At 44.4% G+C, this 27,511-nt stretch overlaps 1 protein-coding gene across 3 annotated transcripts; it reads right to left on the bottom strand.

Annotated features, from left to right (window-relative positions):
* Positions 1–27,511, bottom strand: AFMID (arylformamidase). Of its 3 annotated transcripts, XM_038742066.1 has the most exons (11): positions 27,441–27,511; positions 21,150–21,240; positions 16,570–16,674; positions 15,516–15,564; positions 13,472–13,557; positions 13,306–13,378; positions 8,205–8,302; positions 6,677–6,755; positions 3,530–3,665; positions 2,009–2,113; positions 1–135 (listed from the first exon to the last, which is right to left on the bottom strand). In XM_038742066.1, the coding sequence occupies exons 1-11, from the start codon at positions 27,483–27,485 to the stop codon at positions 76–78; spliced, it is 927 nt and encodes a 308-aa protein (XP_038597994.1). In that variant the 5' UTR covers positions 27,486–27,511; the 3' UTR covers positions 1–75. The 3 variants fall into 3 exon arrangements, with proteins under 3 accessions (XP_038597994.1, XP_038597997.1, XP_038597995.1); XM_038742069.1 differs by lacking the exons at positions 6,677–6,755; positions 8,205–8,302; XM_038742067.1 differs by lacking the exons at positions 13,306–13,378; positions 13,472–13,557.

The raw sequence follows: 27,511 nt of genomic DNA, 5'->3' as shown, positions 1-27,511 counted from the left end.
TGCCAGGCGCTGTACTAAGCGCCGGGGTGGTTATAAGCAAATCGGGTTGGCACAGTCCCTGTCCCACATGCCCCATTACACATCTCCCTTTTCCCGATTCAAAGGCGGCCCCCGGAAAATGGTCTCCAGGATGATCTGCAACAGGAAACAGAAAATTCATTCATTCGGTTGTATTTATTGAGCACTTACGGTGTGCAAAACACTGTAATAATAATAATAATAATAATAGTATTTATTGAGCACATCTTCCTTCCCTTCCCCACAGCACCTGTATATATGTTTGTACATATTTATTACTCTATTTATTTATTTATTTTACTTGTACATATCTATTCTATTTATTTTATTTTGTTAGTATGTTTGGTTTTGTTCTCTGTCTCCCCCTTTTAGATTGTGAGCCCACTGTTGGGCAGGGACTGTCTCTATATGTTGCCAATTTGTACTTCCCAAGCGCTTAGTACAGTGCTGTGCACACAGTAAGCGCTCAATAAATACGATTGATGATGATGCAAAGCACTGTTCTAAGCGCTGGGGGGATACAAGGTGATCAGGTTGTCCCTCACAGTCTTCATCCCCATTTTCCAGATGAGGGAACTGAGGCCCAGAGAACTGAAGTGACTTGCCCAAAGTCACACAGCTGACAAGCGGCGGAGCCGGGATTTGAACCCACGGCCTCTGACTCCAAAGCCCGGGCTCTTCCCACTGAGCCACGCTGCTTCTCTCATTAAGCGCTTGGAGAGTACAACACAACAACCGACACAGTTCCTGCCCGCAACATCATCATCATCATCAATCGTATTTATTGAGCGCTTACTGTGTGCAGAGCACTGTACTAAGCGCTTGGGAAGTACAAATTGGCAACATCTAGAGACAGCCCCTGCCCAACAGTGGGCTCCCAGTCTAAAAGGGGGAGACAGAGAACAAAACCAAACATACTAACAAAATAAAATAAATAGAATAGATATGTACAAATAAATTAGAGTAAAAAAAAAATATGTACAAACATATATACATATAGCAACAAGCTCCCGGTCTAGAGGGGGAGACGGGCATTAATATACACAAATAAATGACAAATGTGCTGTGAGGATGGGAGGGGAAATAGGTTCTACGGATTCATTCTAGGATCAGTGGTATTTACTGAGCACCCACTGGGAGCAATACACTATACTAGACACTTGGAAAAGCACAAAAGGCACCCAAAAGGTGTTCCCTGCCCACAAGGAGCTTCAGCTCCAAGCGGGAAGAGATGGATCCTTTGAAAATCTAAGAAGGAAAGAAGTCACCAGAAGGAAAGAAGGCAATCAACGGTTGTACATATTTATTACTCTATTTATTTTACTTGTACATATCTATCCTATTTTATTTTGTTGGTATGTTTGGTTTGGTTTTCTGTCTCCCCCTTTTAGACTGTGAGCCCACTGTTGGGTAGGGACAGTCTCTATACGTTGCCAATTTGTACTTCCCAAGCGCTTAGTCCAGTGCTCTGCACATAGTAAGCGCTCAATAAATCCGATTGATGATGATGATCAATGGTATCTATAATAATAATAATAATGGCATTTATTAAGCGCTTACGATGTGCAGAGCACTGTTCTAAGCGCTGGGGAGGTTACAAGGTGATCAGATTGTCCCACGGCGACGGGGCTCACAGTCTTCATCCCCATTTTACAGATGAGGGAACTGCGGCCCAGAGGAGTGAAGCGACTTGCCCGGAGTCACACAGCCGACAAGCGGCCGAGCCGGGATTTGAACCCATGTAGTATTTGAACCATGTGGTACTGTGGTCTCCCAAACGCTTAGTACAGTGCTAGTACTGGTAAATAGTACTTGGTAAATTAGTAAAGTAGTCCTTGGTAAATGGGATTGACCGACTGACGGTTAAGGGTCCTGTCCAAGGTCCCACAGCAGGCCAGGGGCTCGCCCCACTAGGCCATCCTGCCTGCCTCTCCGCAGGGGAGACGCGACCCTCCCCGATCACGTTTTTTGGGGGGCTAGGGGTCCATACCTGAGTCAGGACGTAATCCTCCCATTGCAGCTTCTCCACCACGTCGAAGTGATCGACGCCAGCGATGTCCTCCAACGAGACCGCCCACCCCGCCGAGCGCAGAGCCTGAGGAAGGCCGAGGGGGCCAGTGAGGTGGGGGGACGGGGGCCCAAGTGCTCAGTACAGCGCTCCGCACCCAGTGAGCACTCAATAAATAGCCCCGGCCAGCTGACTGGCTATCCGGGAAGACGGGGAACAGCAGGGGTGAAATTTGGGCAGCGCGGGCACTGTGCTAAACGCTGACTCCGACACAGGTCCCTCGGTCGTCACCAAGTTGGGGCTGTTTTTTTTAACGGCCTCTTTTAAGCGCTTGCTATGTGCCAGCCGCCGTCCTAAGCACTGGAGTAGATAGTAATAATCATAATGATGGCATTTGTTAATCAATCAATCGTATTTATTGAGCGCTTACTGTGTGCAGAGCACTGTACTAAGCGCTTGGGAAGTACAAGTTGGCAACATATAGAGACATATAGAGACATATAGGTCCCTACCCAACAGTGGGCTCACAGTCTAGAAGCAAGCACAGTGTAGTGCCGAGCACTGTTCTAAGCACTGGGGAGGACACGAGGTGATCAGGTTGTCCCACGTGGGGCTCACAGTCTCAACCCCCATTTACCAGATGAGGGAACTGAGGCCCAGAGAAATAATAATAATGATAATGTTGGTATTTGTTAAGCGCTTACTGTGTGCCAAGCACTGTTTTAAGCGCTGGGGGGATACAGGGTAATTAAGGTTGTCCCACGTGGGGCTCACAGTCCTCATCCCCATTTTACAGATGAAGGAACTGAGGTTGAGCGCTTACTATGTGCCAAGCACTGTTCTAAGCGCTGGGGTAGATACAAGGTAATCGGGTTGTCCCACGCGGGGCCCACAGTCTTCATCCCCATTTTCCAGATGAGGGAACTGAGGCCCAGAGAAGTGACTTGCCCCAAGTCCCCCAGCTGAAAAGTGGCGGAGCCGGGATTGGAACCCATGACCTCTGACTCCAAAGCCCGGGCTCTGTCCACTGAGCCACGCCGCTTCTCTCGATACGAGCTAATAGGGTCGGACACAGGCCCAGAGAAATAATAATAATGATAATGTTGGTAATTGTTAAGCGCTTACTATGTGCCAAGCACTGTTCTAAGCGCTGGGGTAAGATACAAGGTAATCGGGTTGTCCCACGCGGGGCTCACAGTCTTCATCCCCATTTTCCAGATGAGGGAACTGAGGCCCAGAGAAGTGACTTGTCCAAAGTCACACAGCTGACAAGTGGCGGAGCCGGCATTCGAACCCATGACCTCTGACTCCAAAGCCCGGGCTCTTTCCACTGAGCCACGCCGCTTCTCTCGATACGAGCTCATAGGGTCGGACGCAGTCCCCGTCCCCCTCGGGGCTCGCAGCCTTAATCCCCACTTTTACAGAAGAGGGAACTGAGGCCCAGAGAAGTGAAAAGGTCCCGCGGCGGAGCCGGAATTAGAAGCCGGCTCCCGGGAGGCTCACCTCGAAAAATTCCCGGGATTGGCGGCGGAATTCCGGGGAGTCGTACTGGGCCAGGGCCACTTTCACCTCGCAGGTTCCAGCATTGCGCTTCACCATCCGCACGCGAAGCTGGGGGCTGTTCCGCCTCGCCACCTCCCTGAGCCGGGGACACAGGAAAATCCCGACTCCAGCCGTCGCCCATCCCACCGGGAGGGAATCCCGCTGCTCGGCCCTTCGCCTGCTCCTCCCAAGCGCAGAGAACCTCGCCTTAGTCTACTTGAGGAATATAGTTTTTAATATTTGTTACATAAGCGCTTAGTACAGTGCTCTGCATGTAGTAAGCGCTCAATAAATACGATTGATGATGATGATGATCCCATCTTACCTCCTTCCCTTCCCCACAGCACCTATATATAGGTATATATGTTTGTACATATTTATTACTCTATTTATTTATTTTACTTGTACATATCTATTCTATTTATTTTATTTTGTTAGTATGGTTTGTACATATTTATTACTCTATTTATTTTACTTGTACATATCTATTCTATTTATTTTATTTTGTTAGTATGGTTTGTACATATTTATTACTCTATTTATTTATTTTACTTGTACATATCTATTCTATTTATTTTATTTTGTTAGTATGTTTGGTTTTGTTCTCTGTCTCCCCCTTTTAGACTGTGAGCCCGCTGCTGGGTAGGGACCGTCTCTATATGTTACCAACTTGGACTTCCCAAGCGCTTAGTCCAGTGCTCTGCACACAGTAAGCGCTCAATAAATACGATTGATGATGATGATGATGATGATGAGCGCCGGGGGTCGATCCAAGCTAATCAGGCTGGACACAGTCCCCGTCCCCCGAGGGGCTCGCGGTCTTCATCCCCATCCTACAGATCGGGGAACTGAGGGCCGGAGAAGTGAGGTGATTTGCCCGGGGTCACTCAGCAGGCGGATTCATTTTACTTTATTCATATTAATGTCTGTCTCTCCCTCCTAAGCTCAGGACAGAAGGCAACGGCGTCTTCTATGTCTATCGTATTGGACTTTCCCAAGCGCTTAGTCCAGCGCCTTTTAGACTGTGAGCCCGCTGTTGGGTAGGGACTGTCTCTATATGTTGCCAACTTGTACTTCCCAAGCGCTTAGTAAGCACAGTAAACACTCAATACATTCATTCAATTGTATTTATTGAGCGCTCAATAAGTACGATTGATTGATTAGTCCAGTGTTCTGCACACAGTCAGCACTCAATACACTCATTCAATCGTATTTATGGAGCGCTTACTGTGTGCACAGCACTGTACTAAGCACTTGGGAAGTCCAAGTTGGCAACATCTAGTGACGGTCCCTACCCGACAGCGGGCTCACAGTCTAGAAGGGGGGAGACAGACAACAAAACATATTAACAAAGTAAAATAAATAGAATAAATATGGGCAAATAAAATAGAGTAATAAATATGCACAAACATATATGCATACATACAGGCCCAGTGCTTATTCATTCATTCATTGATTCAATCGTATTTATTGAGCGCTTACTGTGTGCAGAGCACTGGACTAAGCGCTTGGGAAGTCCAAGTTGGCACCATCGAGAGACGGTCCCTACCCGACAGCGGGCTCACAGTCTAGAAGGGGGGAGACAGACAACAAAACAAAACATATTAACAAAGTAAAATAAATAGAATAAATATGGACAAATAAAATAGAGTAATAAATACGTACAAACATATATGCATATAAACAGGCCCAGCACTTATTCATTCATTCATTCAATCGTATTTATTGAGCGCTTACTGTGTGCAGAGCACTGGACTAAGCGCTTGGGAAGTCCAAGTTGGCAACATATAGAGATGGTCCCTACGCGACAGCGGGCTCACAGTTTAGAAGGGGGAGACGGACAACAAAACCAAACATATTAACAAAGTAAAATAAATAGAATAAATATGTACAAATAAAATAGAGTAATAAATACGTACAAACATATATGCATATAAACAGGCCCAGCGCCTACTCATTCATTCATTCATTCAATCGTATTTATTGAGCGCTTACGACAGCGGGCTCACAGTCTAGAAGGGGGAGACGGACAGCAAAACCAAACATATTAACAAAGTAAAATAAATAGAATAAATATGTACAAATAAAATAGAGTAATAAATACGTACAAACATATATGCATATAAACAGGTCCAGCGCTTACTCATTCATTCATTCATTCAATCGTATTTATTGAGCGCTTACTGTGTGCAGGGCACTGTACTAAGCGCTTGGGAAGTCCAAGTTGGCAACATCTAGTGATGGTCCCTACCCGACAGTGGGCTCACAGTCTAGAAGGGGGGAGACAGACAACAAAACAAAACATATTAACAAAGTAAAATAAATAGAATAAATATGGACAAATAAAATAGAGTAATAAATACGTACAAACATATATGCATATAAACAGGCCCAGCACTTATTCATTCATTCATTCAATCGTATTTATTGAGCGCTTACTGTGTGCAGAGCACTGGACTAAGCGCTTGGGAAGTCCAAGTTGGCAACATATAGAGATGGTCCCTACGCGACAGCGGGCTCACAGTTTAGAAGGGGGAGACGGACAACAAAACCAAACATATTAACAAAGTAAAATAAATAGAATAAATATGTACAAATAAAATAGAGTAATAAATACGTACAAACATATATGCATATAAACAGGCCCAGCGCTTATTCATTCATTCATTGATTCAATCGTATTTATTGAGCGCTTACTGTGTGCAGAGCACTGGACTAAGCGCTTGGGAAGTCCAAGTTGGCACCATATAGAGACGGTCCCTACCCAACAGTGGGCTCACAGTCCCACTGTCCCACTATTATTAATAATAGTAATAATGATGGCATTTGTTAAGCGCTTACTATGGGCAAAGCACTGGGGAGGATACACGTGGGGCTCACAGTCTTAATCCCCATTTTCCAGATGAGGCAATTGAGGCCCAGAGAAGCGAAGTGACTTGCCCAAGGTCACACAGCTGACAGTTGGCGCGGGGGGGTGGGGGGGGGGGGGAATTTGAACCCGTGACCTCGGACTCCCAAGCCCGGGCTCTTTCCATTGAGCCACGCTGCTTCCTTTAAGCGCCTTACTGTGCTCAAAGGACTGTACTAAGCGCTTGGGAACCCACTCACCGGGTCATGTGGAGCTTGTCATTCACGTAGAGGTTCAGGATGGGCTCCAGATCATAAATCCCACTCACCAGGAAAGCACCTGCCAAATTGAACCAACAGAAGAGAGAAACAGTGCGGCCCCGTGGAAAAGAGCCCGGGCCGGGGGACCTGGGTTCTAATCCTGCCTCTGCCTCTTGGCTGCTGCGTCACTTCAGGCAATCAATCAGTCGGTCTTATTTATTGAGCGCTTACTAAGAAGCAGCGTGGCTCGGTGGCAAGAGCACAGGCTTTGGAGTCAGAGGTCATGGGTTCAAATCCCTGCCCCGCCACTTGTCGGCTGGGTGACTTTGGGCAAGTTGCTTGCACCCCGCACCCTCCGCTCCTCTGCCGCTAAGCTCCTCGCCGCGCCTCAATCAATCAATCAATCGTATTTATTGAGCGCTTACTGTGTGCAGAGCACTGTACTAAGCGCTTGGGAAGTACAAGTTGGCAACATATAGAGACGGTCCCTACCCAGGAGTTCTCGCCTGTCCCGCCATCGACCCCCGGCCCACGACTTGCCCCGTGGCTCGGTGGAAAGAGCCCGGGCTTTGGAGTCAGAGGTCATGGGTTCGAATTCCGGCTCCACCACAAGTCTGCTGTGTGACCTTGGGCAAGTCACTTCACTTCTCTGAGCCTCAGTTCCCTCATCTGTAAAAATGGGGATTAAGACTGTGAGCCCCACGTGGGACAACTTGATCACATTGTATCCCCCCCAGCGCTTAGAACAGTGCTTTGCACATAGTAAGCACTTAACAAATGCCATTATTAATTAATCCCTCTGGCCTGGAATGCCCCCAATCCCTCTGCCCATCCGCCAAGCTCGCTCTCTTTCTCCCTTCAAGGCCCTACTGAGCACTCACCTCCTCCAGGAGGCCTTCCCAGACTGAGCCCCCTCCTTCCTCTCCCCCTCGTCCCCCCTCCATCCCCCGTCTTACCTCCTTCCCTTCCCCACAGCACCTGTATATATGTATATATGTTTGTACATATTTTTTTACTCCATTTATTTATTTTATTTGTACCTATCTATTCTATTTATTTTATTTTGTTAGTACGTTTGGTTTTGTTCTCCGTCTCCCCCTTTTAGACTGTGAGCCCACTGTTGGGTAGGGATCGTCTCTAGATGTTGCCAACTTGTACTTCCCAAGTGCTTAGTACAGTGCTCTGCACATAGTAAGTGCTCAATATGATTGATGATGATGAATAAATACCATCGATTGATTGATTGATAAACACTCCTGACAGTCGTAATCCCCATTTACAGACGAGGGACCCGAGGCCCAGAGACGTGAAGTCCCGGCTCCACGTCACACAGCAGACGGGCGGTGGAGCCGGGGTTAGAACCGAGGTCCTTCTGGCTGTCAGGCCCGGGGACTCTGTATTAGACTACCCGGCGTCTCCACGTAGGGTAGTCCTGCCCAGGGATCGAGGCGGCCTTCCAGTGCCAACCGAGGGGCGGAACGTCGAACTCGGAGCCTCGCCCTGCTGCGCGATCCGCCCCCGGGGATACCTTTCAGGTTGGGCCGAAGGCCGAGGTCGGTCCAGTCCGTCAAGAGCGCCATGGCTGCCAGGTGTGCGCCGGCTGAATGCCCGCACAGGTAAATGCCGCTGGGAAGAGGGGCAGGAGAGAAGACCAAGAGGAAGCGTCTCCCTCGGGATCACAACTGTGCCACTTGCCATGCGCTCACTATGTGCGGAGCAGTGTGCTGAGCAGCGGGGTAATAATATCAATCCATCCATCAATCGTATTTATTGAGCGCTTACTATGTGCGGAGCACTGGACTCAGAGCGCTTGGGAAGTCCAAGTTGGCAACATCTAGAGACAGTCCCGACCCACCAGCGGGCTCACAGTCTAAAAGGGGGAGACAGAGAACAAAACCAAACATACTCACAAAATAAAATAAATAGAACAGATAAGGACAAGTAAAATAGAGTAATAAATATGTACAAACATATATACATATATACAGGAAAATAAAATAAATAGAACAGATATGGACAAGTAAAATAAATAGAGTAATAAATATGTACAAACATATATACAGGTGCTGTGGGGAAGGGAAGGAGGTAAGATGGGGGGGATGGAGAGGGGGACGAGGGGGAGAGGAAGGAAGGGGCTCATTATTATTGTATAATAATAACAATAATGATGGTATCTGTTCTGTTCTAAGCGCTGGGGGGGATACAATAATAATAATTGGCATTTGTTAAGCGCTTACTATGGGCAAAGCACTGTTCTAAGCGCTGGGGAGGATACAGGGTGATCAGGTTGTCCCATGTGGGACTCACAGTCTTAATCTCCATTTTCCAGATGAGGGAACTGAGGCCCAGAGAAGTGAAGTGACTTGCCCAAGATCACACGGCAGACATGTGGTGGAGTCGGGATTCGAGCCCATGACCTCTGACTCCAAAGCCCGGGCTCTTTCCACTGAGCCACGAGGTGATCAGGTTGTCCCACGTGGGGCTCACAATCTTCATCCCCATTTTACAGATGAGGTCACTGAGGCCCAGAGAAGTGGACTTGCCCAAAGTCACACAGCTGACAGTCGGCGGAGCCGGGATTTGAACCCAGGACCTCTGGCTCCAAAGCCCGGGCTCTTTCCACTGAGCCACGCTGAGACAATAATAATAATAATAATGATGGCATTTGTTAAGCACTTACTATGTGCAAAGCACTGTACTAAGCGCTGGGGAGGTAACAAGGTGATCAGGTTGTCCCACAGGGGGCTCACAGTCTTAATTCCCATTTTACAGATAAGGGAACTGAGGCCCAGAAAAGTGAAGTGACTTGCCCAAAGTCACACAGCTGACAATTGGCGGAGCCGGGATTTGAACCCATGACCTCGGACTCCAAAGCCCGGGCTCTTTCCACTGATGTGAAGTGACTTGGCCAAAGTCACCCAGCTGGCAATTGGCGGAGCCAGGATTTGAACCCGTGACCTCTGACTCCAAAGCCCGGGCTCTTTCCACTGAGCCACGCTGCTTCTCTAGCCACGCTGCTGCTCTACTGAGTGCTTAGTGTGGGCACAGCACTTAGGAGAGCAGAATTTATTATTATTAATTAATTAATGATAGCATTTAAGTGCTTACTATGTGCCAAGCACTGTTCTAAGCGCTGGGGAGGTTCCAAGGTGATCAGGTTGCCCCACAGGGGGCTCACAGTCTTTATCCCCATTTTACAGTTGAGGGAACTGAGGCCCAGAGAAGTGAAGTGGCTTGCCCAAAGTCACCCAGCTGACGAGTGGCGGAGCCGGAATTTGAACCCATGACCTCTGACTCCAAAGCCCGGGCTCTTTCCACTGAGCCACGCTGCTTCTTTAGCAACAGAAGACCCATTCCCTGCCCACAACGAGCTTCCAGTCTAGAGTCTGCATCCATCATGGGCCCCTGGAACTGGCCACCTTCCCGTCCTCAGGACCGTCTATTAATGAGGTTGTTGTTGTTGTTGTTGTTTAATGGTATTTGTTAAGAGCCTACTGTGTGTCAGGCCCTGTGCTAAGCGCTGGGCCTGTATATTCAATCGTATTTATTGAGCACTTACTCTGTGCAGAGCACTGTACTAAGCCCTTGCTGTATATATGTATTCATTCATTCATTCAATCGTATTTATTGAGCGCTTACTGTGTGCAGAGCACTGTACTAAGCGCTTGGGAAGTCCAAGTTGGCAACATACAGGGATGGTCCCTACCCAACAGCGGGCTCACAGTCTAGAAGGGGGAGACACACGACAAAACATATTAACAAAATAAAATGTATGTTTGTACGTACTTATTACTGTACTTGCTTATTTGTACATATTTATTCTACTTATTTTACTTTGTCAATATGTTTCCATCATCATCAATCGTATTTATTGAGCGCTTACTCTGTGCAGAGCACTGTACTAAGCCCTTGCTGTATGTATGTATTCATTCATTCAATCGTATTTATTGAGCGCTTACTGTGTGCAGAGCACTGGACTAAGCGCTTGGGAAGTCCAAGTTGGCAACCTAGAGAGACGGTCCCTACCCAACAGCGGGCTCACAGTCTAGAAGGGGGAGACAGACGACAAAACATATTAACAAAATAAAATGTATGTTTGTACGTACTTATTACTGTACTTGTTTATTTTATTTGTACATATTTATTCTACTTATTTTACTTTGTCAATATGTTTTCATCATCATCAATCGTATTTATTGAGCGCTTACTATGTGCAGAGCACTGTACTAAGCGCTTGGGAAGTCCAAGTTGGCTACAGAGACGGTCCCTACCCAACAGCGGGCTCACAGTCTAGAAGGGGGAGACAGACGACAAAACATCTTAACAAAATAAAATGTATATGTTTGTACGTACTTATTACTGTACTTGTTTATTTTATTTGTACATATTTATTCTACTTATTATACTTTGTCAATATGTTTTCATCATCATCAATCGTATTTATTGAGCGCTTACTATGTGTAGAGCACTGTACTAAGCCCTTGCTGTATATATGTATTCATTCATTCATTCAATCGTATTTATTGAGCGCTTACTGTGTGCAGAGCACTGTACTAAGCGCTTGGGAAGTCCAAGCTGGCAACATCTAGAGACGGTCCCTACCCAACAGCGGGTTCACAGTCTAGAAGGGGGAGACAGACGACAAAACATATTAACAAAACAAAATGTATGTTTGTACGTACTTATTACTGTACTTGTTTATTTTTTTTGTACATATTTATTCTACTTATTTTACTTTGTCAATATGTTTTCATCATCATTAATCGTATTTATTGAGGGCTTACTATGTGCAGAGCACTGTACTAAGCCCTTGCTGTATATATGTATTCATTCATTCAATCGTATTTATTGAGCGCTTACTGTGTGCAGAGCACTGTACTAAGCGCTTGGGAAGTCCAAGTTGGCAACATATAGAGACGGTCCCTACCCAACAGCGGGCTCACAGTCTAGAAGGGGGAGACAGACGACAAAACATATTAACAAAATAAAATGTATATGTTTGTACGTACTTATTACTGTACTTGTTTATTTTATTTGTACATATTTATTCTACTTATTTTACTTTGTCAATATGTTTTCATCATCAATCGTATTTATTGAGCGCTTACTATGTGCAGAGCACTGTACTAAGCCCTTGCTGTGTATATGTATTCATTCATTCATTTATTCGTATTTATTGAGCGCTTACTGTGTGCAGAGCACTGTACTAAGCGCTTGGGAAGTCCAAGTTGGCTACAGAGACAGTCCCTACCCAACAGCGGGCTCACAGTCTAGAAGGGGGAGACAGACGACAAAACATATTAACAAAATAAAATGTATGTTTGTACGTACTTATTACTGTACTTGTTTATTTGTACATATTTATTCTACTTATTTTACTTTGTCAATATGTTTTCATCATCATCAATCGTATTTACTGAGCGCTTACTATGTGCAGAGCACTGTACTAAGCCCTTGCTGTATATATGTATTCATTCATTCATTCAATCGTATTTATTGAGCGCTTACTGTGTGCAGAGCACTGGACTAAGCGCTTGGGAAGTCCAAGTTGGCAACATCTAGAGACGGTCCCTACCCAACAGCGGGCTCACAGTCTAGAAGGGGGAGACGGACGACAAAACATCTTAACAAAATAAAATGTATATGTTTGTACGTACTTATTACTGTACTTGTTTATTTTATTTGTACATATTTATTCTACTTATTTTACTTTGCCAATATGTTTTCATCATCATCAATCGTATTTATTGAGCGCTTACTATGTGCAGAGCACTGTACTAAGCGCTTGGGAAGTCCAAGTTGGCAACATCTAGAGACGGTCCCTACCCAACAGCGGGCTCACAGTCTAGAAGGGGGAGACAGACGACAAAACATATTAAAATAAAATGTATGTTTGTATGTACTTATTACTGTACTTGTTTATTTTATTTGTACATATTTATTCTACTTATTTTACTTTGTCAATATGTTTCCATCATCATCAATCGTATTTATTGAGCGCTATGTGCAGAGCACTGTACTAAGCGCTTGGGAAGTCCAAGTCGGCAACATCTAGAGCCGGTCCCTACCCAACAGCGGGCTCACAGTCTAGAAGGGGGAGACAGACGACAAAACATATTAACAAAATAAAACGTATATGTTTGTACGTACTTATTACTGTAGTTGTTTATTTTATTTGTACATATTTATTCTACTCATTTTACTTTGTCAATATGTTTCCATCATCATCAATCGTACTTATTGAGTGCTTACTATGTGCAGAGCACTGTACCAAGCGCTTGGGAAGTCCAAGTTGGCAACATCTAGAGACGGTCCCTACCCAACAGCGGGCTCACAGTCTAGAAGGGGGAGACGGACGACAAAACATATTAACAAAATAAAATGTATATGTTTGTACGTACTTATTACTCTATTTTATTTGTACGTATTTATTCTACTTATTTTATTTTGTTAATGTGTTTGGTTTTGTTCTCTGTCTCCCCCTTCTAGACTGTGAGCCCGCCGTTGGGTGCGGACGGCCTATGGTGCCGACTTGGACTTCCCAAGCGCTTAGTCCAGTGCTCCGCACACAGTAAGCGCTCAATAAATACGATCGGATGAATGAGCGGTGAATCCACGCCGACACTCACCTGTTGCCCGGGTACCTCCTCTGCAGGAAAACAACACTGCGTCTCACCTGGGCCACCATCAGATCCATGTCACCTGCGCAGGAAGCACCCGGGGGGGTCGGGGCTGGGGGCGTCCAGTAAATCCCTCCGGCCCCCCGGCTCCCCCACCCCAGCACCCACCCCTCACCTTTGGGCGCGATGTCATAATCCACCACGGTTACCGCCACGCCCTTTGACCTCAGTGGGGTGGCCATGAAGCCCGACTCATCCTTGCTGGAGAAGAAGGGCACAGACATTCATTCGTTCAATCGTATTTATTGAGCGCCTACTGTGTGCAGAGCACTGGGCTAAGCGCTTGGGAAGTCCAAGCTGGCAACATCTAGAGCCGGTCCCTACCCAACAGCGGGCTCACAGTCTAGAAGGGGGAGATGGACGACAAAACAAAACATATTAACAAAATAAAATAAATAGGATAAATATGTTCATTCATTCATTCATTCAATCGTATTTATTGAGTGCTTACTATTCATTCAATTGTGTTTGAGCGCTTACTGTGTGCAGAGCACTGTACTAAGTGCTTGGGAAGTACAAGTTGGCAACAGCCCCATGAACCAGATAAATGATAAAAAACCCGATTCTTGAGAATGTGGTATATATACAGGTGCTGTGGGGAGGGCACCTGCATCAATCAATCGTATTTACTGAGCGCTTACTGTGTGCAGAGCACTGTACTAAGCACTTGTGAAGTACAAGCTGGCAACATATAGAGACAGTCCCTACCCAACAGCGGGCTCACAGTCTAGAAGGGGGAGACGGACAACAAAACATAACATATTAACAAAATAAAATAAATATGTTCATTCATTCATTCAATCGTATTTATTGAGCGCTTACTGTGTGCAGAGCACTGAACTAAGCGCTTGGGAAGTACAAGTTGGCAACATATAGAGACGGTCCCTACCCAACAGCGGGCTCACAATCTAGAAGGGGGAGACGGACAACAAAACATATTAACAAAATAAAATAGAATAAATATGTACAAGTAAAATAAATACATAGAGTAATAAATCCGTACAAACATATATACATATATACAGGTGCTGTGGGGAAGGGAAGGAGGTAAGGCGGGTAAGACATCCGCTCTCTTGCAGGGTTGAGGGCTAATGTCTGTCTCCCCCTCTAGACCACGAGCTCGTTGTTGGGTAGGGACCGTCTCTATATGTTGCCAACTTGTACTTCCCAAGCGCTTAGTACAGTGCTCTGCACACAGGAAGCACTCAATAAATACGATTGAATGAATGACTCCCCACAGCACATATGTATCTATCTGTATCTATCTGTAATTTATTGTTTTATCTATTTGTATTTATGTCTGTCTCCCCCCTAGACCGTGAGCTCATTGTTGGGTAGGGACCATCTCTATACGTTTCCAACTTGTATTTCCCAAGCGCATAGTACAGCGCTCTGCACACAGTAAGCACTCAATAAATACGATTGAATGAATGACTCCCCACAGCACATATATATTTATCTGTAATTTATTGTTTTATCTATTTGTTTTAATGTCTGTCTCCCCCTCTAGACCGTGAGCTCGTCGTGGGGTAGGGACCATCTCTATACGTTGAGTAGGGACCGTCTCTGTATATTGCCAACTTGTACTTCCCAAGCGCTTAGTACAGTGCTCTGCACACAGGAAGCGCTCAATAAATACGATTGAATGAATGACTCCCCACAGCACATATGTATCTATCTGTATCTATCCGTAATTTATTGTTTTATCTATTTGTATTAATGTCTGTCTCCCCCTCTAGACCGTGAGCTCATCATGGGGTAGGGACCGTCTCTGTACGTTGCCAACTTGTACTTCCCAAGTGCTTGGTGCAGTGCTCTGCACACAGTAAGCGCTCAATAAATACGATTGATTGATTGATTGATTGGTGCAGTGCTCTGCACACAGTAAGCATTCAATAAATACGATTGATTGATTGACTGGCGCTGCCCCCAAATGTCTCTGGGCTGGGGGAAGAGGGGGCATCTCTATCCCCATCCTACCCCCACCAGGACTCACCCTCTCAGATTGCTCCAGACACTTCCCGGCCGAATTCCAGTGGGCCTTTAGCGCATCATTCGATCCCGGGACAATCTTGTTCTTGGTTAGGTCTGGACCCTTCCCTAACACCCTTTTTTCCCCCCCTAATCTTCTATCCCTCCCCACGTGTGGGCCTGCTCACCTTAAAAGCTGCCAGTAACCCCCGTGGATATACAGGAAAAGGGGGAAAGCTACAAGGAACAACAACAACAAAAAAAAAATCAATCAAAAAACGGTATGTAGAGAAGCAGCAGGGCCTAATAATAATAATAATGGCATTTATTAAGCGCTTACTATGTGCAAAGCACTGTTCTAAGCGCTTAGAGGTTACAGCGTGGCTCAGTAGAAAAAGCCTGGGCTTTGGAGTCAGAGGTCATGGGTTCAAATCCTGACTCCGCCGTCAGCTGTGTGACTTTGGGCAAGTCACTTCACTTCTCTGGGCCCCAGTTCCCTCATCTGTAAAATGGGGATGAAAACTGTGAGCCCCACCCCGCCGTGGGACAACCTGATCACCTTGTAACTGCCCCAGCGCTTAGAACAGTGCTTTGCACATAGTAAGCGCTTAATAAATGCCATTATTATTATTATTATTATTATTACTACAGGGTGATCAGCGTGCAGCGTGGCTCAGTGGAAAGGGCACGGGCTCCGGAGTCAGAGATCATAGGTTCGAATCCGGGTTCCGCCACACGTCTGCTGTGTGACCTTGGGGAAGTCGCTTAACTTCTCTGAGCCTCGGTTACCTCATCAATAAACATGTACAAATAAAATAGAGTAATAAATCCGTACAAACACCTATCCATATATACAGGTGCTGCGGGGAGGGGAAGGAGGGGAAGTACATATTTATTCCACTGATTTTATTTCGTTCATATGTTTTGTTCTCTGTCTCCCCCTTCTAGACTGTGAGCCCGCTGTTGGGTAGGGACCGTCTCTAGATGTTGCCGACTTGGACTTCCCAAGCGCTTAGTACAGTGCTCGGCACACAGTAAGCGCTCAATAAATACGATCGAATGAATGAAGAGGTAAGGCTGGGGGGGATGTGGGGAGGGGGAGGTTAGCACAGTAAGTCGACAATCAGTAATATTTATCGGGCGCCTACTTTGGGCAGAATGCCGAGCGAAGGGCTCTGGGGGAGTCTACTAGAGTTAGGGGCCATATAATCCCTCCCGATGACGTTTCCCATCCCCACTCACCTCCGGAAGCATTGGGAGGTAAGTAGATGTCCATCTTCTCCCCCTCACCATCTCCATAGGCAACGTTCAGGAGCACATCAGGACCAGCCTGGGCTTTCTCGGTTGCTGATCGGGAAACAGAAAATGCATTCATTCAATCATATTTATTGAGCGCTTACTGTGTGCAGAGCACCGGACTAAGCGCTTGGGAAGTCCCAGTTGGCAACATCTAGAGACGGTCAATCAATCAATCATATTTATTAAGCGCTTACTGTGTGCAGAGCACCGGACTAAGCGCTTGGGAAGTCCAAGTTGGTAACATAGAGAGACAGTCCCTACCCAACAGTGGGCTCACAGTCTAGAAGGGGGAGACAGAGAACAAAACCAAACATACTAACAAAATAAAATTAATAGAATAGATATGTACAAGTAAAATAGAGTAACAAATATGTACAAACATATATACATAGATACAGGTCCCTACCCAACAGCGGGCTCACAGTCTAGAAGGGGGGAGACAGACAACAAAACAAAACATATTAACAAAGTAAAATAAATAGAATATGTACAAATAAAATAGAGTAATAAATACGTACAAGCATATATACATATATACAGGCCCAGCGCTTATTCATTCATTCGAGCGTATTTATTGAGCGCTTACTGTGTGCAGAGCACTGGACTAAGCGCTTGGGAAGTCCAAGCTGGCAACATATAGAGACGGTCCCTACCCAACAGCGGGCTCACAGTCTAGAAGGGGGGAGACAGACAACAAAACAAAACATATTAACAAAGTAAAATAAATAGAATCAATATGTACAAGTAAAATAGAGTAATAAATACGTACAAACATATATACATATATACAGGCCCAGCGCTTATTCATTCATTCGAGCGCATTTATTGAGCGCTTACTGTGTGCAGAGCACTGGACTAAGCGCTTGGGAAGTCCAAGCTGGCAACATCTAGAGACGGTCCCTACCCGGCAGCGGGCTCACAGTCTAGAAGGGGGGAGACAGACAACAAAACAAAACATATTAACAAAGTAAAATAAATAGAATATGTACAAATAAAATAGAGTAATAAATACGTACAAACATATATACATATATACAGGCCCAGCGCTTATTGATTGATTCATTCGAGCGTATTTATTGAGCGCTTACTGTGTGCAGAGCACTGGACTAAGCGCTTGGGAAGTCCAAGTTGGCAACATCTAGAGACGGTCCCTACCCAACAGTGGGCTCACAGTCTAGAAGGGGGGAGACAGAGAACAAAACAAAACATATTAACAAAGTAAAGTAGAATAAATATGTACAAATAAAATAGAGTAATAATATGTACAAACACAGGCCCAGCGCCTATTCATTCATTCATTCGTATTTATTGAGCGCTTACTGTGTGCAGAGCACTGGACTAAGTGCTTGGGAAGTCCAAGTTGGCAACATCTAGAGACGGTCCCTACCCAACAGCGGGCTCACAGTCCAGAAGGGGGGAGACAGGCAACAAAACAAAACATATTAACAAAGTAAAATAAGTACAATAAATATGTACAAATAAGATAGAGTAATAAGTACGTACAAACGTATATACATATATACAGCAAGCGCTTAGTACAGTGCTCTGCACACAGTAAGCACTCAATAAATACGATTACTCAATAAATACGATAACCTCCCCAGCCTTAGAACAGTGCTTTGCACATAGTAAGCGCTTAATAAATACCATTATTATTATTGGATTTATCCCAGCCAGGTTGATTAAGCACTTAACAAATACCATTCCAAAAAAAAAAAAAAAGGCAACCTTAGGGGCAAGGTGGGGGAGGGTGGGCACTTGAGCAGCTGCTGTTATAAACTTGCTTTCAGTGAAGAATGAGGGTGGAGATGGGGAGATTTTTTGTTTGTTTGTTTAGCCTGAAAAGTCACTTCTCTGGGCCTCAGTTCCCTCGTCTGTAAAATGGGGATTGAGACTGTGAGCCTCACGTGGGACAGGGACTGTGTCCAACCCAATTTGCTTGTATCCACCCCAGTGCTTAGTACAGTGCCTATTATTCATTCATTCATTCAATCGTATTTATTGAGCGCTTACTGTGTGCGGAGCACTGTACTAAGCGCTTGGGAAGTACAAGTTGGAAACGTATAGATCTGACATATAGATGAGAAGCAGTGTGGCTCAGAAGGAAAGAGCCCGGGTTTTGGAGTCAGAGGTCAGATTATTAAAGCCAGGATTTTGGTTTAAAATCCCTACTGCTGAATTGCAGTTGCTGGTAGGTTACATAATCAATCAATCGCATTTACTGAGCGCTTACTGTGTGCAGAGCACTGTACTAAGCGCTTGCTGTATATATGTATATACGTTTGTACGTACTTATTACTCTATTTTATTTGTACATATTTATTGTACTTATTTTACTTTGTTAACATGTTTTGTTTTGTGCTAAGCGCTTGGGAAGTCCAAGTTGGCAACATATAGAGACGGTCCCTACCCAACAGCGGGCTCACAGTCTAAAACATCCCAGCTAAGGGAGATTTAAGATTATTTTATTTTGTTAACGTGCTTTGTTTTGTTGTCTGTCTCCCCCTTCTAGGCTGTGAGCCCGCTGTTGGGTAGGGACCCTCTCTAGATGTTGCCAACTTGGACTTCCCAAGCGCTTAGTACAGTGCTCTGCACACAGTAAGCGCTCAATAAATAGGATTGAATGAATGCGTGTGTCCTTTGGGAGCTTTGGAGGTGACATTAGGGGTTTCCTGAGGGCAATTCAGATTGTGATCAGTCAACATCAGGTTCCCAGAATGATTGCAAATAGAGCACACAGGCAAACAACAGATAAAATGGTATTTGGTATTTGTTAAGTGTTTGCAGCTTGGCTCAGTGGCAAGAACCCGGGTTTGGGAGTCGGAGGTCATTCCTTCATTCATTCAATCGTATTTATTGAGCACTTACTGTGTGCAGAGCACTGGACTAAGCGCTTAGGAAATCCAAGTTGGCAACATAGAGAGACAGTCCCTACCCAACAGCGGGCTCACAGTCTAGAAGGGGGAGACAGACAACAAAACACATTAACAAAGTAAAATAAATAGAATAAATATGTACAAATACAATAGAGTAATAAATATGTACAAACACAGGCCCAGCCCTTATTCATTCATTCCTATTTATTGAGCGCTTCCTGTGTGCAGAGCACTGGACTAAGCGCTTGGGAAGTCCAAGCTGGCAACATCTAGAGACAGTCCCTACCCAACAGTGGGCTCACAGTCTAGAAGGGGGAGGCAGAGAACAAAACCAAACATATTAACAAAATAAAATAAGTAGAATAAAAATGTACAAGTAAAATAAATAGAGTAATAAATCCGTACAAACATATATACAGGTGCTGTGGGGAAATCAATCGTATTTATTGAGCGCTTCCTGTGTGCAGAGCACTGTACTAAGCGCTTGGGAAGTCCAAGCTGGGAACATCTAGAGACGGTCCCTACCCGACGGCGGGCTCACAGTCTAGAAGGGGGAGACGGACAACAAAACAAAACATATTAGCAAAATAAAATAAGTAGAATAAAAATGTGCAAGTAAAATAAATAGAGTAATAAATCCGTACAAACATATATGCATATATACCGGTGCTGTGGGGAAATCAATCAATCAATCGTATTTAATGAGCGCTTCCTGTGTGCAGAGCACTGTACTAAGCACTTGGGAAGTCCAAGCTGGGAACATCTAGAGACAGTCCCTACCCAACAGCGGGCTCACAGTCTAGAAGGGGGAGACGGACAACAAAACAAAACATATTAACAAAATAAAATAAGTAGAATAAAAATGTACAAGTAAAATAGAGTAAGAAATCCGTACAAACATATATACATATATACAGGTGCTGTGGGGAAATCAATCAATCGTATTTATTGAGCGCTTACTGTGTGCAGAGCACTGTACTAAGCGCTTGGGAAGTCCAAGGTGGCAACATAGAGAGACGGTCCCTACCCAACAGTGGGCTCACAGTCTAGAAGGGGGAGAACAGAGAACAAAACAAAACGTATTAACAAAATAAAATAAGTAGAATAAAAATGTGCGAGTAAAATAGAGTAATAAATCCGTACAAACATATATACATATATACAGGTGCTGTGGGGAATCAATCAATCATATTTATTGAGCGCTTACTGTGTGCACAGCACTGTACTAAGTGCTTGGGAAGTCCAAATTGGCAACATAGAGAGACGGTCCCTACCCAACAGTGGGCTCACAGTCAGTTAATATGTTTGGTTTTGTTGTCTGTCTTCCTCTTCTAGACTGTGAGCCCACTGTTGGGTAGGGACTGTCTCTCTATGTTGCCAATACTTCCCAAGCGCTTAGTACAGTGCTCTGCACATAGTAAGTGCTCAATAAATACGATTGATGATGATGACAGGAGCCTGCTGTTGGGTAGGGACCGTCTCTAGATGTTGCCAACTTGGACTTCCCAAGCGCTTAGTCCAGTGCTCTGCACTCAGTAAACGCTCAGTAAATACGATTGATTGATTGATTGATTGATTGACTGATTTTCCTCCATCCACCATGGGGGGAAAGGGAGGGAGGGGAAGGCGCTGGAATTCGACCCTTACCCTCTCTGATCTCTCGGACATGGGCTTCAACCACCGCCTCTCCGTCCATCCGGGGGGACCATCTTGACGGCGAATACTGCTTCTCCAGCTCCTGAGGACGCACTCTCAGAGTGACCTTCTTGGCTGGGCAAAGAGACCACCCTCTCCGCCTCTAATTCCCAATCAATCAATGGCATTTATTGAGCGCCTACTATAATAATAATAATAATGATGGCATTTACTAAGCGCTTACTATGTGCAGAGCTCCGCTCTGTCCCCCTTCTAGACTGTGAGCCCGCTGTTGGGTAGGGACCGTCTCTATATGTTGCCAACTTGGACTTCCCATTTATTAAGCGCTTAGAACAGTGCTCTGCACATAGTAAGCGCTTAACAAATGCCATTATTATTATTATTATCATTATTATTAAGGTCCGCTCTGTCCCCCTTCTAGACTGTGAGCCCGCTGTTGGGTAGGGACCGTCTCTATATGTTGCCAACTTGGACTTCCCATTTATTAAGCGCTTAGAACAGTGCTCTGCGCATAGTAAGCGCTTAACAAATGCCATTATTATTATTATCATTATTATTAAGGTCCGCTCTGTCCCCCTTCTAGACTGTGAGCCCGCTGTTGGGTAGGGACCGTCTCTATACGTTGCCAACTTGGACTTCCCATTTATTAAGCGCTTAGAACAGTGCTCTGCACATAGTAAGCGCTTAACAAATGCCATCATTATTATTATTATCATTATTATTAAGCGCTTACTATGTGCAGAGCTCCGCTCTGTCCCCTTCTAGACTGTGAGCCCGCTGTTGGGTAGGGACCGTCTCTATATGTTGCCAACTTGGACTTCCCATTTATTAAGCGCTTAGAACAGTGCTCTGCACATAGTAAGCGCTTAACAAATGCCATCATTATTATTATTATCATTATTATTAAGCGCTTACTATGTGCAGAGCTCCGCTCTGTCCCCCTTCTAGACTGTGAGCCCGCTGTTGGGTAGGGACCATCTCTATATGTTGCCAACTTGGACTTCCCATTTATTAAGCGCTTAGAACAGTGCTCTGCACATAGTAAGCACTTAACAAATGCCATTATTATTATTATTATCATTATTATTAAGCGCTTGCTATGTGCAGAGGTCTGCTCTGTCCCCCTTCTAGACTGTGAGCCCGCTGTTGGGTAGGGACTGTCTATATGTTGCCAACTTGGACTTCCCAGGCGCTTAGTCCAGTGCTCTGCACACAATAAGTGCTCAATAAATACAATTGATTGATTAATTGACCATCTCTATATGTTGCCAACTTGGACTTCCCATTTATTAAGCGCTTACTATGTGCAGAGCTCTGCTCTGTCCCCCCTCTAGACTGTGAGCCCGCTGTTGGGTAGGGACCGTCTCTATATGTTGCCAACTTGGACTTCCCAAGCGCTTAGTACAGTGCTCTGCACACAGTAAGCGCTCAATAAATACGATTGATTGATTGACCGTCTCTATATGTTGCCAACTTGGACTTCCCATTTATTAAGCGCTTACTATGTGCAGAGCTCTGCTCTGTCCCCCTTCTAGACTGTGAGCCCGCTGTTGGGTAGGGACCGTCTCTATATGTTGCCAACTTGGACTTCCCAAGCGCTTAGTACAGTACTCTGCACACAGTAAGCGCTCAATAAATACGATTGATTGATTGACTGTCTCATGTTGCCAACTTGTACTTCCCAAGCACTTAGTAGAGTGCTCTGCGCACAGTAAGCGCTCAATAAATACGACTGAATGAATTCATAGTTTTTATTGAGCGCTTACTGTGTGCAAAGCACTGTACTAAGCGCTTGGAAAGTACAGTTCAGCAATAGAGACAAACCCTGCCCACCCCGGGCTACACTCACCCAAGCGCTTAGTACAGTCCTTGGCTCGCAGTAAACGCTAAATAACGAGAAGCAGCGTGGCTCAATGGAAAGAGCCCGGGCTTGGGTGTCAGTGGTCGTGGGTTCAAATCCCCACTCTGCCCCTTGTCAGCTGTGTGATTTTGGGCAGGTCACTTCACTTCTCTGGGCCTCAGTTACCTCCTCTGTAAAATGGGGATAAAGACTGTGAGCCCCTCGTGGGACAATCTGATCACCTTCTATCCTCCCCAGCGCTTAGAACAGTGCTTGGCACATAGTAAGCGCTTAACAAGTGCCATCATCATTATTATAGCTATAATTCTATTTGTTCTGATGATTTGGACACTTGTCTCCATGTTTTGTTTTGTTGTCTGTCTCCCCCTTCTAGACTGCGAGCCCGTTGGTGGGCAGGGACCGTCTCTATCTGTTGCCGACTTGGACTTCCCAAGCGCTTAGTACAGTGCTCTACACACAGTAAGCGCTCAATAAATAGGACTGAATGCATGAATGGGGATTAAGACTGTGAGCCCCACTTGGGACAACCTGATTCTGTTGTTATCTATCCCAGTGCTTAGAACGGTGCTTGGCACATAGTAAGTGCATAACAAATACCATTATATAATATATTACAATATATTATATATCATATTATATTATTGCATATAACATTTTACATTATTATATATAATAACATATTCTATTATTATTATAATAAATTCAACTGATTGATAGGCACAGTCCCTGCCGACTAGGAGCTCACCTGCCCTCACCCCATATTATTATTATATATTATATTATTCATTCATTCAATCGTATTTATTGAGCACTTACTGTGTGCAGAGCACTGTACTAAGCGCTTGGGAAATACTAACACATTCTATTATCATTATAAAAAATACACTTGATTGATGACAACCCAACAACCAGACACAGTCCCTGCCCGCTAGACGCTCACTTGCCCTCACCCCGTATTATTATTATATATTATATTATTCATTCATTCAATCGTATTTATTGAGCACTTACTGTGTGCAGAGCACTGTACTAAGCGCTTGGGAAGTACTAACCCATTCTATTATTATAAAAAATACACTTGATGAGAACCCAACAACCAGACACAGTCCCTGCCCGCTAGGCGCTCACCTGCCCTCACCCCACATTATTATTATATATTATATTATTCATTCATTCATTCGTATTTATTGAGCGCTGTGTGTAGAGCACTGGACTAAGCGCTTGGGAAGTATTAACACGTACTATTATTATTATAATAAAAAAAACCCACTTGATTGATCACAACCCAACAACCAGACACAGTCCCTGCCCGCTAGGCGCTCACCTGCCCTCACCCCACATTATTATTATACATTATATTATTCATTCATTCATTCAATCGTATTTATTGAGCACCGTGTGTAGAGCACTGTACTAAGCGCTTGGGAAGCACTAACACATTCTATCATTATAATAAAAAATACACTTGATTGATGACAACCAGAGTCCCTGCCCACTAGGCGCTCACCTGCTCTCACCCCACATTATTACTATATATTATATTATTCATTCAATCGTATTTATTGAGCGCTTACTGTGTGAAGAGCACTGTACTAAGCGCTTGGGAAGTATTAACACGTTCTATTATTATTATAATAATAAAAAACCCCACTTGATTGATGACAACCCAACAACCAGACACAGTCCCTGCCCACTAGGCGCTCACCTGCCCTCACCCCACATTATTATTATACATTATATTATTCATTCATTCATTCAATCGTATTTATTGAGCGCCGTGTGTAGAGCACTGTACTAAGCGCTTGGGAAGCACTAACACATTCTATCATTATAATAAAAAATACACTTGATTGATGACAACCAGAGTCCCTGCCCACTAGGCGCTCACCTGCTCTCACCCCACATTATTATTATATATTATATTATTCATTCAATCGTATTTATTGAGCGCTTACTGTGTGTAGAGCCCTGTACTAAGCGCTTGGGAAGTATTAACACGTCCTATTATTATAATAATAAAAAAAACCCACTTGATTGATGAGAACCCAACAACCAGACACAGTCCCTGCCCGCTAGGCGCTCACCTGCCCTCACCCCACATTATTATTATATATTATATTATTCATTCATTCAATCGTATTTATTGAGCGCTGTGTGTAGAGCGCTGTACTAAGTGCTTGGGAAGTACTAACACGTTCTATTATTATTATAATAAAAAAAAAATCACTTGATATTGATGAGACCCCAACAACCAGACACAGTCCCTGCCCTCTAGGCGCTCACCTGCCCTCACCCCGTATTATTATTATATATTATACTATTCATTCATATTATTTATGGAGCGCTGTGTGTAGAGCACTGTACTAAGCGCTTGGGAAGTACTAACACGTTCTATTATTATTATTAAAAAAAAACCCACTTGATTGATGAGAACCCAACAACCAGACACAGTCCCTGCCCGCTAGGCACTCACCTGCCCTCACCCCACATTATTATTGTATATTATATTATTCATTCATTCAATCGTATTTATTGAGCGCTGTGTGTAGAGCCCTGTACTAAGCGCTTGGGAAGTATTAACACGTTCTATTATTATTATTATAATAAAAAAAACCCACTTGATTGATGACAACCCAACAACCAGACACAGTCCCTGCCCGCTAGGCGCTCACCTGCCCTCACCCCACATTATTATTATAGATTATATTATTCATTCATTCAATCGTATTTATTGAGCGCTGTGTGTAGAGCACTGTACTAAGCGCTTGGGAATTATTAACACGTTCTATAATAACAATAATAAAAACCCACTTGATTGATCACAACCCAACAACCAGACACAGTCCCTGCCCGCTAGGCGCTCACCTGCCCTCACCCCACATTATTATTATAGATTATATTATTCATTCAATCGTATTTATTGAGCGCTTACTGTGTGTAGAGCACTGTACTAAGCGCTTGGGAAGTATTAACACGTTCTATTATTATTATAATAATAAAAAAACCCACTTGATTGATGAGACCCCAACAACCAGACACAGTCCCTGCCCGCTAGGCACTCACCTGCCCTCACACCACATTATTATTATATATTACATTATTCATTCAATCGTATTTATTGAGCGCTGTGTGCAGAGCACTGTACTAAGCGCTTGGGAAGTACTAACACATTCTATCATTATAATAAAAAATACACTTGATTGATGACAACCCGACAGAGTCCCTGCCCGCTAGGCGCTCACCTGCCCTCACCCCACATTATTATTATAGATTATATTATTCATTCAATCGTATTTATTGAGTGCTTACTGTGTGTACAGCACTGTACTAAGCGCTTGGGAAGTATTAACACGTTCTATTATTATTATAATAATAAAAAAACCCACTTGATTGATGAGACCCCAACAACCAGACACAGTCCCTGCCCGCTAGGCGCTCACCTGCCCTCACCCCACATTATTATTATATATTATATTATTCATTCAATCGTATTTATTGAGCGCTGTGTGCAGAGCACTGTACTAAGCGCTTGGGAAGCACTAACACATTCTATTATTATAATAAAAAATACACTTGATTGATGAGACCCCAACAACCAGACACAGTCCCTGCCCGCTAGGCGCTCACCTGCCCTCACCCCACATTATTATTATAGATTATATTATTCATTCATTCAATCGTATTTATTGAGCGCTGTGTGTAGAGCACTGTACTAAGCGCTTGGGAATTATTAACACGTTCTATAATAACAATAATAAAAACCCACTTGATTGATGACAACCCAACAACCAGACACAGTCCCTGCCCGCTAGGCGCTCACCTGTCCTCACCCCACATTATTATTATAGATTATATTATTCATTCAATCGTATTTATTGAGCGCTTACTGTGTGTAGAGCACTGTACTAAGCGCTTGGGAAGTATTAACACGTTCTATTATTATTATAATAATAAAAAAACCCACTTGATTGATGAGACCCCAACAACCAGACACAGTCCCTGCCCGCTAGGCACTCACCTGCCCTCACACCACATTATTATTATATATTACATTATTCATTCAATCGTATTTATTGAGCGCTGTGTGCAGAGCACTGTACTAAGCGCTTGGGAAGTACTAACACATTCTATCATTATAATAAAAAATACACTTGATTGATGACAACCCGACAGAGTCCCTGCCCACTAGGCGCTCACCTGCCCTCACCCCACATTATTATTATAGATTATATTATTCATTCAATCGTATTTATTGAGCGCTTACTGTGTGAAGAGCACTGTACTAAGCGTTTGGGAAGTATTAACAGGTTCTATTATTATTATAATTAAAGAAAACCACTTGATTGATGAGAACCCAACAGCCAGACAGAGTCCCTGCCCGCTAGGCGCTCACCTGCCCTCCCTCCTGCCCCCGTCAGCACCTGGTGGGCCATGGGCTGGCAGGGTTCGTCCGGCGGGCAGGCCATGGCACGATGATGCCACCCGATGCCAC

Source organism: Tachyglossus aculeatus, unplaced genomic scaffold (assembly GCF_015852505.1).
Source record: "Tachyglossus aculeatus isolate mTacAcu1 unplaced genomic scaffold, mTacAcu1.pri SUPER_34, whole genome shotgun sequence".
Classification (NCBI taxonomy): Eukaryota; Metazoa; Chordata; class Mammalia; order Monotremata; family Tachyglossidae; genus Tachyglossus; species Tachyglossus aculeatus.
The sequence above is the reverse complement of the archived record's forward strand: the minus strand, read 5'-3'. Positions and strand labels throughout refer to the sequence as shown.

Excerpts from the sequence above, each read along its gene's own strand:
- AFMID (XM_038742066.1), bottom strand. The coding sequence starts at position 27,485 with ATGGCCTGCCCGCCGGACGAACCCTGCCAGCCCATGGCCCACCAG. Across the intron at positions 6,756-8,204 it reads CCTTCGGCCCAACCTGAAAG|GTGCTTTCCTGGTGAGTGGG; the intron begins GTATCCCCGGGG and ends TCAATTTGGCAG. Across the intron at positions 136-2,008 it reads AGGATTACGTCCTGACTCAG|ATCATCCTGGAGACCATTTT; the intron begins GTATGGACCCCT and ends TTCCTGTTGCAG.